This window comes from Micropterus dolomieu, linkage group LG04, assembly GCF_021292245.1.
Source record: "Micropterus dolomieu isolate WLL.071019.BEF.003 ecotype Adirondacks linkage group LG04, ASM2129224v1, whole genome shotgun sequence".
In the NCBI taxonomy this organism is placed as follows: domain Eukaryota; kingdom Metazoa; phylum Chordata; class Actinopteri; order Centrarchiformes; family Centrarchidae; genus Micropterus; species Micropterus dolomieu.
The window spans coordinates 17224147-17240312 of record NC_060153.1 but is presented as its reverse complement, the minus strand read 5'-3'; the positions used below and the strand labels follow the sequence as shown (position 1 = coordinate 17240312).

The 16166-nt window shown below is 41.6% G+C and overlaps 1 protein-coding gene across 2 annotated transcripts in view; it reads left to right on the top strand.

Annotated features, from left to right (window-relative positions):
* The window catches only part of ntn1a (netrin 1a), a 71461-nt gene that overhangs the window by 51643 nt on the left and 3652 nt on the right, over window positions 1-16166 (top strand). Inside the window, exons 5-6 of one of the 2 annotated variants that reach the window (XM_046048324.1) lie at window positions 2717-2770; window positions 10599-10673. In XM_046048324.1, coding sequence (XP_045904280.1) covers window positions 2717-2770; window positions 10599-10673 — 129 coding nt within the window. The remainder of the gene's footprint in view (window positions 1-2716; window positions 2771-10598; window positions 10674-16166) is intronic. The other variant, XM_046048325.1, reaches the window with a different exon arrangement.

Genomic DNA, 16166 nt, shown 5'->3' with positions numbered 1-16166 from the left:
TGAATTCAATTCAATTCAATTCAATTTTATTTATATAGCGCCAAATCACAACAACAGTTATCTCACAGCGCTTTTCATAAAAGAGCAGGTCTAGACCGTACTCTGTGATGATATTTACAGAAGCCCAACAGTTCCCACCAAGAGCAAGCACTAGGCGACAGAGGCAAGGAAAAACTTCCTTTTAAGAGGCAGAAACCTCGAGCAGAACCATGGCTCAGGGTGGGCGGCCATCTGCCTCGACCGGTTGGGGTGAGAGAGAGAGAGAGAGAGAAAGAGAGAGAGAAAGAGAGTGAAAGAGAGAGAGAGAGAGAAAGAGAGAGAGAGAGAGGGATGTAAGGAGAGAGAGAGGGGAGGGAAAGGGACGAGCGAGAAGATGTGCTGCGTGAATGCGCTATGGCGCTCTGCAATCTAATTCAATTTTAAATAGGCCTAGTAAAAAAAAATCTAAAATCAATATGTGTGGTGATATTGTGGTGGGCCACCACAAATAAATGAATGTATGGGAAACACTGGATCCACTGTTCCATTAAGTGTTTGTTCTGATTATAAAAATAGTTTTAAACCAAAATTAACCATCTGGTTTCTTCAACTTTTACTCAGGAGCACAAATCTGCCTTATACTGATTTGACATCATAAGAATGATTGATATTGAATGATGTAAAATGTTTTATTGTGATAACATTTTCATCCATATTGCCCAGCACCTATATTTTCCACTTCAAGCACTGATTATAGGTGGTGGCAGAAAATGTTACCAGAATGCAGGAAATGAACTGTTTAATGCTCAAAATCTCCTGGGGGAGGACCCTCTGATCCGCTATCGTATATTTCCACATTGAACGTTTTATCAAACTAGAGTACAATTATCTTCTTGTCTTCTTCTTGTGAACCCAGAATTGTGTTTCTTCATGTTTCGTGAGCTGTGTATGTCAGACCTCTAATCTGAGTCCCTATGTCCCCGTCAGTTTTCAACATAAAGTTACGCTCTTGCCACCTACCCGCCATTTTTGTCGTAAACCCGAACACATTTCAGGCACCAGAAAAATTTTCCAAAAATTTCTGGCTTTAAGCCCTGTAAACTGGCACACATGGCGGCTGAATACTGATGGAACATTGCTGATCAACAGCAACATCAGCGAAGGGACCTGTGGGCTTCAGGCACCATTGTTTGGCCACAATTGTTTTTCTTATATAGACCAATTCATCATGGGAGAAGGCCTCATTATGTCCAGAAGTCAACAACAGGCATGCACATCATTCCACAGATTCTGATTTATGGTGCACAAAAGAAATAAATGTTGTTCATATGAAAATCTGATTTTACAACATCAAAAAGACTTGATTCTTTCTTTCTTCCCCCAAACACACAAAGTCTTCACCTTTGCACAGCAAAACCCACCACTGTTGCACCTCTTTCTTTGCACGTGTCTTTGATACATCTCTGCGGTTTTACCTTTTGTCCCTGTATTCCCCCCTCCCTGATCTGTACAGACTTTTTGATGAGCCCCTTCTCTCCCTCCTGCCCTCAACAACAAAAAGGCATTATGTATGTTTCATATCTTCTGTTGCCATCCTGCTCCTTTGGAGATAAGAGGGCCGTTCTTCGTGCATGGTTTCTCTGAGTGTCAGCTTCCGTACCCACTTGTGAATACAACAGAGTATGAAGGAGGGCTGACAGAATCAAGTCTTTGGACAATCACACAGCTCTGTTGTAGTTTCTCCACAGCAGCAGGATACAATGGAGAAGGATGAAACAGAACAGAGAAAAAACTCAATAATGAAAGATTCATTAAAGAAGGTTGACAATATTTATTTTGAATTAAAGTAACAAATTTGGAGAGTAGACTTCATTAAGACATTTAACAGGATCCAACTGGGAGTCTAGACAATGGTGGTGATTAATAGTCAGCAGGTAGATAGGCAATGTATGCCTTTATTAGACAGACAACAGTAGAGACAGATCAAAATTTAGGGGCAGACACACAACAAAGGTAACGCAAACCAAGGGTGTTGTAGGTCATGGTCTGTACCATAACCCCTAAGCCACCAGGGCGTCCCTATCGATTGAAAAATCCAACATCTGATGGTTTACAGAATGTAGGAAGAAAGTTTATTGGTCAGATATGGCTATGTATGAGACCTTGTGGATGAGCAGCTTTGATAGCACCTGAGGGAAAGGCTTTGAAATATATTAAGGAAGACTGGAGAGGAAAATTAAATAAATATCACTTAGGGAAATAAAAGAGAGTTCAAGGAAAACAACTGGTCTTATGTTATTAAAGAGCAGACAGAAGAGAGCTTGTAAAATTAGGGGACAGACCCAGAGAACGCAACATAAGTCTATGACTGGAATTAAAGATGTTGCAATGTCATAGTTAGCATCTTCAATCCCCGATCCACCAGGACACCACATTACTTTTTGATCAAATCTAAGGTGTTTAGTACATTTGCTGCCTACCATCAACCATAACAGCTTCCCATTTTCACTAAAAAGCTTGTCTGGTGAAAAATAAATCACAGCTTTAGAAACTATTGGCCTTAACACTGATATATTTTAAATTCTTTTAATTGTTTTTCCTTAGTGCTTTCTTATCAAATATGCACATTTACACACTGCACCAACATATATGCTCGCAAACACAAAAAATGTATGGCTGCACGTAACAATGAAACTGATCTTTCTTTGTGTTTATGTCATCTTTTCTCTGGGAGTAGAGATCCCAGTTGCACCTCCTACAACCCCATCCACCAGCACAGAGGAGCCATCAGGTGAGTACAGTTGAGAATTAAATATTTATTTTATTTTTTCATAAATTTATCTATATGCTGCTATACATGTATAGAAACACATCTGGCCTTGAGGAAAAGATGACAAGAATATTGTGGAAGTATGTTTAAATAGATATGGGACTTGTCAATAGTTCCACGCCTCACCACAATATTCACCACAATATTTTTTCCACAAGTGTAAAAACAGACTGCCGGATAAATTGGATCCCTCATGCCTTTCCCCTCCTTATGAGGGGTTCATGAATATTAAATCCATTAGCAGCAACCCTGGGATGTGCCTTCTTTAATCTCTCGCACTTTCACAATTAATCAGTCTAACTGCGGCACAGTGGGGTGTTGGTCTAGCTTACAGCACAGGGGCTTGGCAGTTTGTTTGATTTGATGATTCCTCATCTCTCCAAACTCCCTTTTTCCCAGTCTGATGCAGTGAAGTGAGGGAAGGACTGATCGAGGGAACTGGATGTTGTAATTTAGTGCAGGATTCAGTAGTACTTTTCTCATTCCTTTACCAGATGATTCGTGTTTGAAATTGTGCAGTAACATCATGGATTTTCCTGTCTAATGTTTAAGGACGGCATATGACATCCAGATTAGATGTGGTTACACAGATTCTAGAGCTGGATGATATGACCTAAAATCTTACAACAACAAACAATAACAGAATGGGTTAAGTAATGGTAAATCTAAGTATGGAGATTCTGGACTGTGAGCTTATTTATTGATTGAAGTTCTGGTTTTGTTTTTTTTGATATGAGTAAACTTGGTACAGTAAAAGATTCTGTTGGTAATCAATATGTGATTTGCTGTTATGCCTGATACTTATAAATACAACATATGTGACAAACAGATAAACCTGTGCATATGCTGTCAGAAGACGTTACGCATTTTGTCTTTTGAACTCATGCGGGGAAAAAATTAGTCATCTGACATTGCATGTTTGCTCCGTCTCACCCATGAAGTTGCCGGAGGCCCATGGTATATATGTGTATGTGAGAGGCTCCTGCAGCTGTTGTTGGGCCCTCCGAGGTCCCGAACGTTCCACTGGACAGCTTCGATTGACAGCACGGCCAAGATACTGCCGGTCCCCAACCCTCCTCCACCGCTTTTCTTTTCTCTCTCGTCCACGTCCTTCGTCTCCCTCTGTTTCACGCTTTGTCTTCACATAACACTGTGGGTGGTGCGGAGCTGGAATATCTGGAGTTTCTCTGGGCCCTTTTGGGGTGTAGGAAATTTTCCTCACGTCACTGAGGGATTACTAGATAAGTGAGAAAAGGGCCTGTATTGCTTTATCAACTTGAAGAAATGCAAAGTTGATCAGCATATTTATTGCTTTTCTGTTTTAGTATTTTGACATTGAAAAGTTTTGGATGTTTGTTTTTGTGTGTGAAAACTATACCCTTATCTCTCCCTCCAATTCACTGGTGTTATGTGAAATCTTTGCCTATAGCTACATCCTGGTTTAAGCCTCATAATCCCATTGATTAAACCGTGTCATTGAACTAATGTAAGCACAACCTGAAGGAGATTCTGGCCATGTAGCTATACATATAATCCAATCACGATAGAGAGTTCTGGGAATTCTCTCTCATATATATAACGGGCATGGGCTGTTCAGCCCACAGAGGCTGAAATCAAGCAGATTGCAAGGTGGAGCACCTCGATGGACGTCCAGCATCTGTCATGTCAGAATCATGAGTAGCCGAGGGTCCCGCTGGACCACCCGGGCTTGAAGCCCAGAGGATGCATACATTACCCCCTGAGCCTCCTCAGAAGGTTGCAGAGCAAACACGCCTCTTGCTCAGCCTGGTATTTGAACAGCTATGATATCACCTAATATGTGATTGCAAACAGATGTGGTAATTATATCAGAGCATCGGACAATATGTTCCACCCCAGTAATACTACCTGCACCAGAGTAAATATTCATATTATACATTATTAAAATACTAAATTATTTTTATATAGTAGTAGTATCCGTAATAGTAAAGTATAATAGGGGGGGTTAAAACATTTACTCAAGTTAAAGGAACAGAAGAGAAGTTAAAAACAAGAAGTAAAATAAGTATGAGTAGATGGAGGGGTAGAAGAATACAGTAGGAATGGGTGGGGGGGTGCTGAGTAAATTAGGAAACAAATTTGAGGAAGTCATGTAGAAAGTTGATTTAGAAACAAATGTAAGGGAAAACAGACTCATAAACAAATGAGTGTGTGTGATACCAGGGGGTTTTGGGCTGACAGCTGTGAGGCAGGTGCCTTGTTGCGCCTCAGTTGAACGAAGAGGGGTCGTATTTTGCGGGGGGTGAATGGAGGGCGTGGGGGGAAAATGTAGTGGATATTAATTTGTCTCCTGCAACTGGGCTCTCCCCCTCTCGACCACACGGAGGGCTGGAATGCATGGAGAATACCTCCAATGGTGTGGCCCAGACAAAACACACATTGTGCTGGTAGGTCATGGATGGTGTGAGTCGCCACTCCCAAGGGTCGTGACAGAGACGTCTGCACAGCAACAAAATGTGGAGGAGATTAACCGCTGATGACCTGTGATGGCTGCCCTGGCCCGTCAGGATACACAGGATGTGAAAGCAACTAATGATGATGAGGAGAAGGAGAATTGGAGTGACGATGATGAGGCTCATAAGGGTAACAAAGTTCAGTCTTACATGTGTGTGTGCCGAGGCTGGAAGTGATCAGAATTTGTGGCGGACCCCTCCTTGGATTTTTTGGACATGAGTCTTGCTTCACTGGTTCACACTGCTTCACACACCCTGTTTAGTACTCGCCGACTCAACCGCGCTTTGCAGCCATATCACTGTTGAATCTTATTACACCACCTGATTGCATGAGAGAAGAAATAATGGTAAAATATATAGAAGAGTACAGCATAAAATTCTCATTATCAATATAAAACGTTTACATGCAATTTCCTTTTTGGTGCCCAAAAGCTTTACGACATGAATACCTTGGCAGTGCTATTTCTTCTCTGTCTTTGGGTGACAACCAACAGGAGTCCCCGCTGACTCATCTGAAACTCAGTAACAGTAATAGAAGACGACCCAACTCAACAGAACTGATTGCACGCCACCAGAATAGTAAAATCAGGTCAAGACCTCTAACAGCCTCTTCACTGGCTGAAAACAAACCATCTTTTACTCTCCGACAACACAATGAGAAAAGAAGTGGGGCTTTCTTTCCTCCTTTCTCTCTCTGTCTTTGTTGGACAGGATCCAAGCTCACGGCTCGCACCAGAGTAGTGGAGAAAAAAGCAGGGCAGCACACTGGGCTCCATAATCTAATTATTTGCTTTATTTGCCGCAATTTGTTTCTCAATCAGTCTGGTTGAGGGAGAAAGCCCTCCCCCTGGGCCATCATTTACACCTCCTTGTGTCACTGCTCTGGTACCTCTGATATTGCCCTGCCTCTGTGGACAAGTATCTTGTATCTAGGTACAATAAATCCAGAGTGCGTCTAGATCTAGTTGATGGATATTGATGTTCACACTTTTGACAACTTGTCTGGGTACATATGATTTTAGCTGTGTGGAAACTGTGAGAGCTGCTGAACAGAAACAACACAAAACATGTTTGTTTTCATTAATGGTAATCATAATCTTCCCCTAACCTTAACCATACTGTACTTGCGATGCACAGGTACTGTTGAAAGAATTTCATTAATTTGCGGGAAAAACATTGTCACTGAATGTAGTCAGAGGGTTGTTAAGAATCATCCAATATCGACGTTGGCGATAGTGTGGCTTTAAACATTTTTTTCTGCTAACTTCGGATCAGATTTCCCAAGATGATTCAGGGAACAGGTTAAACCTTTTCGCTGGACGACCCTGCGTTTTTATGCTGGCACCCTCACCACAGGCAACCCTGCTGCATTGCTGGACTGGCAAGGGAACTGCGTTTTTTCATGCAGATATTATTATTATTATTAGTCATGCAGGGACCCTTAAATCTATTCATGTAAAAATGATTATTGTGTAGGAAGAATTGAACATGAGTTCTTCTTGACTAACAGACAAAACACAGCATGGCAATGGCAATAGACTTGTGTGTACAAATTTCTGGGCTAAATTGATTGCAAACTATTCCTGTTGTAGCAGATGTAGTTGTCTTTAATTATGTAAAATTATGTAAATAAATAAAAAAAGTTTGGATTTGCCTCGCAGGAATGTGTCTTTTTTTCCCTCTCCTTGTTCATTGCTTTTGTTTAAATCTTATGATAAAGTCTCCATTATTTCTTTGCATTTATTGGTATGATGGTCTAGAGAGATGCGGCTCAAGAGATTGAGTGGATTATTTACTAATCAGAACGCTAGTGGTTCGATCCCCGGCTCTTGCAGTCTGCATGTCCTTGAGCAAGATACTGAACCCTAAATTGCTCTCGATTGCTGTGCCATCAGTGCATGAATGTGCGAATGTGACGTAATGCCCACTGTTGTAATGTGATGTAATTGTAATGCACTGAGTGGTCAGAAGATTAGAAAGGTGCTATAGAAGTACAGTCCATTTACATTTTGGGGAGATTGATAGTTGTCGCTCATCATTTTACATAATTGTTTGCAGCTTGTTTAGGCTACAGTACATGTTACCTCTGCCCCAAATGATGTTGAGGGTCAGTAAACCAACCTGCAGTGTATATACATAAGTTTCAACACGGCATGTGTTACTGTACTACCTATCTAACACTGGCTAACAAACCTAACCCAGGCCCGGTTTTGCTTCAGTCTGTGGGCACTGTAAAGCTTCAGCTCATATACATAGAACTGTACAGTATTGTATTCTGTCTTGGAGCAACTTCAGTAAGAAGCATCCCAAATGAAAACGATTAGCTTAAAGGGTTGTAGAGCACTTTGATTGAAGGGGCAAAGGTCCACCTCTCAGTTACACACTTCTCTGTGCACTGAAAGGCAGGAAACAAAGAACTGTAGTAACTACATCTACTCAGAACACCCAAAGCACATTTTAACTCAGTGCTTCAGGACTGCTCCCACTTCCCCTGCTTGTAACGCACGCACAAAGGGAACATTTGTCCTCACGGTAGGGGACTGCCTGGCCCTAAATAGGGATCTCGGGGTGCTCTCAGCGGGATCCAGAGCTGTGTCTCAGGGGTACACTAATGGGGAACGAAAGGCTATCAAAGGGAAGTATCATGATGGCATCAAGGGGGGTTATGAGAAAACAAAGCTTCCTTTCCACAGCTCCCCCTTCGATCATTTACATGGTAATCAGGTGCAGCTCATATAGACTCCTGTGTTTCATTTACTTTTCCTGTTTTTGTTACTCTCTCTATTTACTACCACCAGCTCCAGCTTTGTGGCCTTGCTAACCAGCGTGTGGGGCTACCAGCTTTGGGTTTCTTGCTGATTTGGGGGTTTTACTTAAAATCCTGGTCCTCCTCTTCTTCTTCCCACCCCCCTGATAAACTTCACTCCTGGCCTATTCTTTTTTTTGTCAACCTCTCCACCCCTTCACTCTCTACCAGTATCCATTCTCCCGCCCCTTCCCTGCATTTTTTCTTGTCATGGTGTTCCCCAGGCAACCTCATTCAAACAGAGTATAAAGAAGAGTAAAGGCATGAAGCAAAGATCTGGTCACAACAATGAAGTTTGTTCATATTCAGGCTGCCTTAAAGCTCCAATCCTTCTTCCACCACCCCATCACTCTCCTCTACTACTACTCGCTGTCCATCCATCTCTTGCTCCCTCTGTCCTTCCCTCTCTTCCTTTCCTATACTAATTAAAACTTGCAGCACTGAAGTGTAAACCAAATCAGTACTATGGAACCTATTTATGCCAGTTGAGAGAGCGCAAAAGGAGCAGGGGGAAAGAGAGAAAACGTTGTTGTTTTTTTCATGATATGGCCTCACGTCACGTCATTGTGGCCTCACACTCTAAGTGTCTGGCATCGTGACAGCATAGCATGGGGCAATAACTGAGGCTACGTGCTCTTTTGATTGCTGGGGCCAGCAAAGTGGAGGGAGGGATATATTGTTGCCTCCTTCACCTCCTGGTAATCTATCATGAAACTGATGGCATATGCATATCCTCGTGGATGTATTTGGACAAGGAGCAGGGTTAGTTACAATCTGCAATGAACGTATGGTCGTGCCCTCGTCAAAAATAACAGATTGCTTCCAATAATCAAAAACAGTCGACATACAGTTCAGTATGATGGCGTGGAAGGGAGATGTGTTTCCTTGAATATGAACACACTTGGAGAGCTGTCTTTGTAAGACTTGTCTTCTCTATGTTTCTCCATTCAGTAGCTTTTTCAAATGTTCCCTTACCTCCACCATCCAAAGATTAATTAAGGCTCTAAGGATTATGTGCACAGAAAACATCTTCAACATTGTCTAGAAAATTTAAAATGTTCTGTTTTGAAGAGGTTATCCAGATGATAAAGGTGAAATCAACTGAGTTACTACAAAGAGTGTATACGTGCAAGAGGCAATTTGGCTGACCCTTCTGCCTGTGTGAGGTATTTATTTGTTCACGGCTCCAGAATGCCCCCCCCCCCCAAATAAAGGGTCCTCTCCTCTGCCCAACACTTCATGGATGGCTAATTTTCCCTTCCTGACCTCCCTTTGTGTGGCATTGACCCCCTTCACATCCCCCACCTTCCACTCCCTCAAAAAGCTGCCAGTCCTCAGCGCTCTTTCCACCCTGTCCACACTGAAATAAATGCAAAGGCTTGACATGGTCCACGGTGGGGTCTTGAAGTGATCCCAGGGTTATTTTTTTCAGGGGGCTGAGGTGACAAGCGAGGTGAGAATCGGAGGGAGGTGGGGGTTGAAGTGGGTGAAGGGTGGTCTGCACAGCCCACATTCCCACAGTCTGACAGGGAGTGAGTGGGTAGATGGCAGTGGTAATTTGTATTTCTTCTAATCTACTGCCGATACCATCAGCTCCATTAAGAGGTCCTCACCATTACACATTGTAGACATGGTTGGAGGGTAAAACGCCTCCACCACAACCATACCCCCACACAGCCTTAATAATTCCAGCAGTGGCCCCACAGCAGTCCTATTAGGAAAAAAAATCAAACCAGACAGATTTGTGTCAATCACTCTGCCAAAATGACAATTGCCACAGGTGCTGTCATGATTATTGTTCTTTGAAGTTGTTTTAAGTTTCTTTTTTCCTTTATCAAAACTGCATTTCATCAAACAAAAATGCACAAAACAGAAGTCTGGTCCAGTTCCAAAAAAACACAATAGGACAGAAATAGAACATGAGGATATTTCTCCAAAAGGTGGTGCTAAAGCAGCTGTCTGCAGTTTCAAATGTGGAAAATTTGCCAAATCTCCGCCACACGTGTAAATGTAGGCCCAGCAGAGGAAAAGGTTTCATACACTTCAATCTAGTGGAAATCATGGTTTTGTTGTTTAACAGCAACGCTAATTAAACTCCTCGATAGTTTTAATTTGATCATCTATAATAATAATAATAATAATGATTATTATTAATTACTTGAGCAATTGAGTATGCTATAGAAATTAAATAATTAAATCAAATGTTATGTTATGTGTGTAATTTAAAAAAAATTCTTAGTTTCTTAGTTAATAATACAGTTAATTATTTTTATTTTTTATTCAGTTGTATTTTCTTTTTTTTAACCAAAATTATGAATTTATAGATTGTTGTGAAAATTAATAAAAAAAACAGGTATGTGTGCTATTACTTTTGCAATGCAGAATGTTTTTAGCCCCCCAACAATTAATTCTTAGCAGGTTCACAAAACCCTTTTCTCCGTTACTAAAAAGCTCCTTCCTACCTGTATTTTCTCCCTTCTTATTCTTGTAGACTGTGACTCTTATTGCAAAGCATCGAAAGGAAAACTGAAGATCAACATGAAGAAGTACTGCAAGAAAGATTACGGTGAGTCAACAGACAACACACAGTCCATTTTAATGACTTGGATTAACATTCATTTCTACAGGAAAGCTTAAAAACATGTGGTCTGATGGAAGAAACACACAGTGTCCTTTTTCACTGACTTGGCTCTGGACAAAAAGTTTCTTATACTGTAGGCACAAATAGCGTGTGTCCAACTTTTTGAAAACAGAAGAATCAATATCCAACACACCACACATTTTAGTTTGGGATATATATAGAATATAGAATACTTCCAATCCCATACGTCCCAGTCCAGGACGTTGCTGAGAAGCTGCTATAGTTTACAGGGGATGCATTTTACTGATGGCTTACTCCAGCTTTCTGAAGACAGAGACAAAGGATCAAACAGAAGACAGCAGATCTTCAAGGAGGAAGACAGCAGACAAACAGAAAGAGAGAAAGGGTGCTTGAGAGAAAGGGCAGGATAAAGAATTATGCAAAGGTGTGTGTGGGGAGGAAGGGTTGCCTCCGAGCAGCAATTTAAGACCCTGGCGGATAAAGCAAAGACAGTGTGACGGACAGTTGGTGCTCTCTAAGAGATCCTCATGAAGGCGGCCAACTTCCCCCACAACTGAAGCGTTTTCTCGCTGCATTCCTGTGACCGTCCGTCCGCCACGCCATTCAAGGTGTGGATAAGACGTATGACCTCTCCCCTCTTCCCCTCCCTCAGTCCCCTCCCCTGATTGAAGTCAGGCTGCTGAACCGGTCAACCAAGCAGCGCCCTCCTGCAGCATACCTAAGCAGCTTGACGGACAGGCCCAGGCTTTGTTCTGCAGGGATTTGGAGGAGTTAGGGGTCAGCTTATAGACACCTCCTCTTCCACCAATGCCTACCTTGCTGCTGATGTCGTGAGAAGAGCCTTGCCTCTATAATATGTATCAGCTCATGCATGAATGTGTCAGCAACATGGCTGTGTTCATTTCTTTGGTTTGGCCAAATAGCAGACAACGTTGTTAACCTTTCAATATCAGGTTCAATTTGTACTTTAAATAGATTAAAAAAAATTATTTTATTTATGTAACACCTGAATGATAAACAGTGGGCAGCATCCATTCAAGGGTGGAGAGGTGTAGAGGTGTAGAGGTAAAAAGAGACATCAGGATGTCCTCATGGTGTCACTCAACACGTTACTGAGTACCCTCATGTATGTACATCGCTCAAGAGTGAAGCCAGGAGAGCCTCCCAACTGGATTGGCATGTGTTGTGTGCTTGTGTGTGAAGTGTAGGGGATCTGCTGGTACTGGTGGTTGAGATAATACCAAGCAAAAGACAAATGGCAGTTCCTCTCTTCCACCAGTGTTTACTGTGTGTAGGAGCAGAATATTTTTTTTGTCCATTCAAAACGTTAAAGGTTTAAAAACAAACATTATAATCACATTATTGTTAAAACATTTCATTTAATCCATCTGTCCACCATTAGTTTTATGTGCTACATTATCCTCTGTGTAATCCACTTTCTTCTCGTCTTGCCATCACAGGGGGGCTTTGTGCTGGCAACGTAGATGAGAACCATTAAGCTCCTTGTCATAGCCATCCTTAGTTTGCAACAGCATTTTCAAGATTTGTACCAGACCAGAACAAGATCCCTGTACAGTATTCACCACACATGAGCTCAGCGAAGCTGATTGAAAAGTCAAATACAATGTAAATCTAAAGCACAAGTTGAGTAAGCCATAGCTTTGGACTGTTTTGAAAAGATCAGCAGGGGAGCTGGGCTCCATGCTGCGTAGGGAAACGATGCTACAAGCTTCTGTGGTCGATATACAGACGCACCTTAAAGAATCACAGGAGGGAGTGAAGTGCAGGGAGAGGGGGTGGAAATGGTATAACAACTCTAGGCATTTCAGTGTACAGTTATTGTTGACTAAACTCAAACAGAGAGAACAGCACCTGGTGGCAGCTGGTTGGTACAAGTTGGTGACAGGTCACCATCAGGTCACACCAGGTCAGCCACTGAGTCACTGAGCCTCAGGGGACACACATACTGGGTGAAAATTATCTAGAAACACTATCAGAAGTAGAATGCTTAAATACATAACAAACGACAGCCCAAAATAATGTTCAAAGTGAGAGGAGGTATTTTGGGTCCAGAAGTAAAAGTCCCATTCATTTTCTACATTGAGATGTGGAGACTTCCACAGCTTGGATGAAATTTTCCTGGTTACAAAAGATGATCAACTGGCTTAAAAATTTCAAAGTCAAAGGCACAAACCTGTGTTAAAAAAAAAAACTGACAGACAAAACAAAGCAAACAAAGTTAAAATTATTCAAACTGGTCGCCACTGTTTTATGATCGAGGAGACTCCCACAACAATAAAAAACATTTTAAATACAAATTCACTGTGGGGGAAAATACATCCAGAACCAGCAGTTCCTCACACTTTGCAACTCTACAGTATACTCAAAATTTACAGTGTAATTGTAAAAGCAATGAAATGCAGACTTTATATATGCAGCACTTTTATTACACAGAGCCCAATGTGCTTTAAAAAATATTAAAAAGGAAAGAAAAATGGAAAAGGGCTGCATTCAAAACCGCTGTCACAACAAGCACACAAACTATTCAATGATTCAAGCAACAGTACTCAATTTTAAAAGACAACATTTTGAGACTGCTTTTAGAAGAAGTGAATCTCAAGGCCTCAGGAAGTTACAACAAATGTTGATCTGACCCTGGGTGCAGCAAAAATACCAAAAGAGTATTGGAAACTTAAAGTATAATCTAGAAACAGATGAATTTTCTATTCCCAAAGTCAGGAAGTTTTAGAGTCAGTTATAGATCGCCACCATTCATAACGTGTAACTCCCAAGGCGTGGATCCAGCATGTGTGGCTAAAACTGAATACAGGATATACTAATACTGCCATGATGTTCAGCTCCATTAGCTCTACAGTGAAGGTGAAACCAGTAACCCTGTAACACAGTGGTTGATTTCAGAAGTTGTCCCATTAAATATAGTAGAGGTATAATGGAATTATATAGAGATCCGGTCAATATAACACATATTGATACATGCTGGGTTAGAATCCAGCAACCCTCTCTCTTCTCTCTCCCTCTCTCTGAGGACCATACCAATTGATTCATCATGTGCCATCACTGAGTGCCTTTCCAGCTAACGTCTCTAATAGCCCTACCCTGCCTCCTAATCACATTACAAATCACATTGCTTTGTCAGTAGTAATGGACATGGAAAAATGCATGTGAAGATGTAAATCATAGCTGGACCATAGGCCAGCCTTTTCCACTGAGGATAAAAACAGTATTTAAACCCCATGAGTGTAGTTTAGTGGGATTTACAGTACATGGGTGCCCGTCTACCAAGGTTTTTCCGTTCACTAAAGCATTTCTGCTGTGTTTTTCTGTTCAATATATTTAATGTCTTGTCAGAAATGGTACAAAATTATCTAATTTCATTTTTTTGTGTGTTTCATAATGTAAGCACTGTAAAATACCCTTGGCTACAGGAACAACTAGTCCACTCTGACTGCACAGTGGTGTTCCAAAGTGGAGCGTCTTCGCTCACAAATTGATTCCGGCAGAGTACTCCAGCTTGCAGGAGGGCACTTTAACCAGACAAGTTTCACATTTGATGTGATCTGCCAAAGGCATTCCTTGTCATTCATTTTAACAACTTAAATGAGAATCTAGTACCTGAATGTTTCATACACTGCTCATAGATAATGATAAATCACATTGTAGTTTAGAGAATCTGTGCATTTTGTTAACCTCAGTGCCTGAATTCAGAGTCCTTCTTTTTCACAGTACACACTAATCATCACTCATATATGCAACAAAATGCTCACAAAACAGAGCCCAGCTGTGGTAAAGAAGGGCACACTGCAACACTAGCAGGCTTAGGTGGACAAAACACACTACAGTTTAGCAAAGAAAGGGTCAGATCATGATTTATTTTATCTGATACCGATCCATGTCTGGATCAGCCCAGATGCCAGTCCCTAGAATCGGCTCAGAGCACCTCTACCAACTTTGAAACTGCTGAAAGTGACGCAGCTTAAGGCTGGGTTATGCTTGCCTATGTCTTTATGTCAATAGGAAAGCCGAAGAGAGACAGGAAATGAGAGAGGAGAGAGGATGACATGCAACAAAAAAGCCGCGGGTCGTATTTGAAAGCCAAAGAAATCCAATATATGGTGCTTTTGAGGCCAAATTAGCCGGTCCTCTCTGAAGGTGTGAGAGCCCTGGACACTGTGACGTGATCAGTCTTTGCTGCAGCATGGGTCAGCACTCACTGCAAGCCTCTCTCAACACTATGCCCTATGTGATTTTAGCTGCCAACTCTGCGCTCGTAGTTGCTGATGTTTGAATAATGGCCACAGTTGGAAAAAGAGCCAGTGTCCTTGGAAGAAAAACAAAAGACCCTTTCCTTCCATTGTGACAGAGATCTTTGAATGAGGCGGTTACTCTTCAAGGAGTAGCTGATGCAGCAAAGTGAAGCAAAGAACAAGTTCTAATTAAAACAAAAAAACTAGCTGCATATCTTCATGCTGGAGAGCGATGCTTAGTTGACCTTCTGTATCTTATTTAATTGCCTTAATAAATATCCAGTGACAGACAAAATACAATGGCATAGAAACTGTTGGAGGGGCAAACTTTGGCCCCAAAAGAGTATTTGTGCCCAGATTACCATGTTAAGCCATGGAGACACTGTCCAAGTAAAACGGTAAACGCACAGCATGAAGCACTAGACCAAATAATAAGTTGTGGACAAACTCTATATGTTTAGCTTTTTTATGCCGCTAGCATGGCTCTCAGGATGGCAATGTTTTTCAGTCGGTCTGTTTGTCCACCACTCCAGACTGAAATATGTCAACAACTATTGGATGGATTGACACAAATATGTGTACATACATTCAAATTCCCCATAGGATGAATCCTACTGGCTTTAGCGATTCACTGACTTTTCCTCTAGTGCCACCAGCAGGTTGAGATTTTTTGTTTCGTTAGCATTCATCTCTCTAATTACAGCCTCACAAAGTTGGTCTTGTTGAGGAATTAACCTTTATCCCTGAGATGCTATGTCAGTTGAACGTAAGAAATCTCCAATTAAGTGATAATCCTTGTACTCCTGGACCTTAGCGCTGCTTTTGACACCATTGATCACAACATCATGTTAGACAGACTGAGGCACTGGGTGGGGATCTCTGGTACTGCCCTAGAATGGTTTTCGTCCTACCTGTCAAATAGGAAGTTTTGCGTGTCTGTAAACAACTATGTCTCCTCATTCTGTCCAGTTAAATATGGTGTGCCTCAGGGGTTGGTCTTAGGACCCATTTTGTTTTCCTTGTATCTGCTTCCCCTTGGACATATTATCCATAAACATGGCATTTCTTTTCATATTTATGCTGATGACACACAAATATACTTGCCCGTCAGATCCACAGACCCTGGAATGCTGAGTTCACTTAACAACTGCCTTTGTGAAGTTAAAAAATGGATGTCAAATAATTTCCTCCA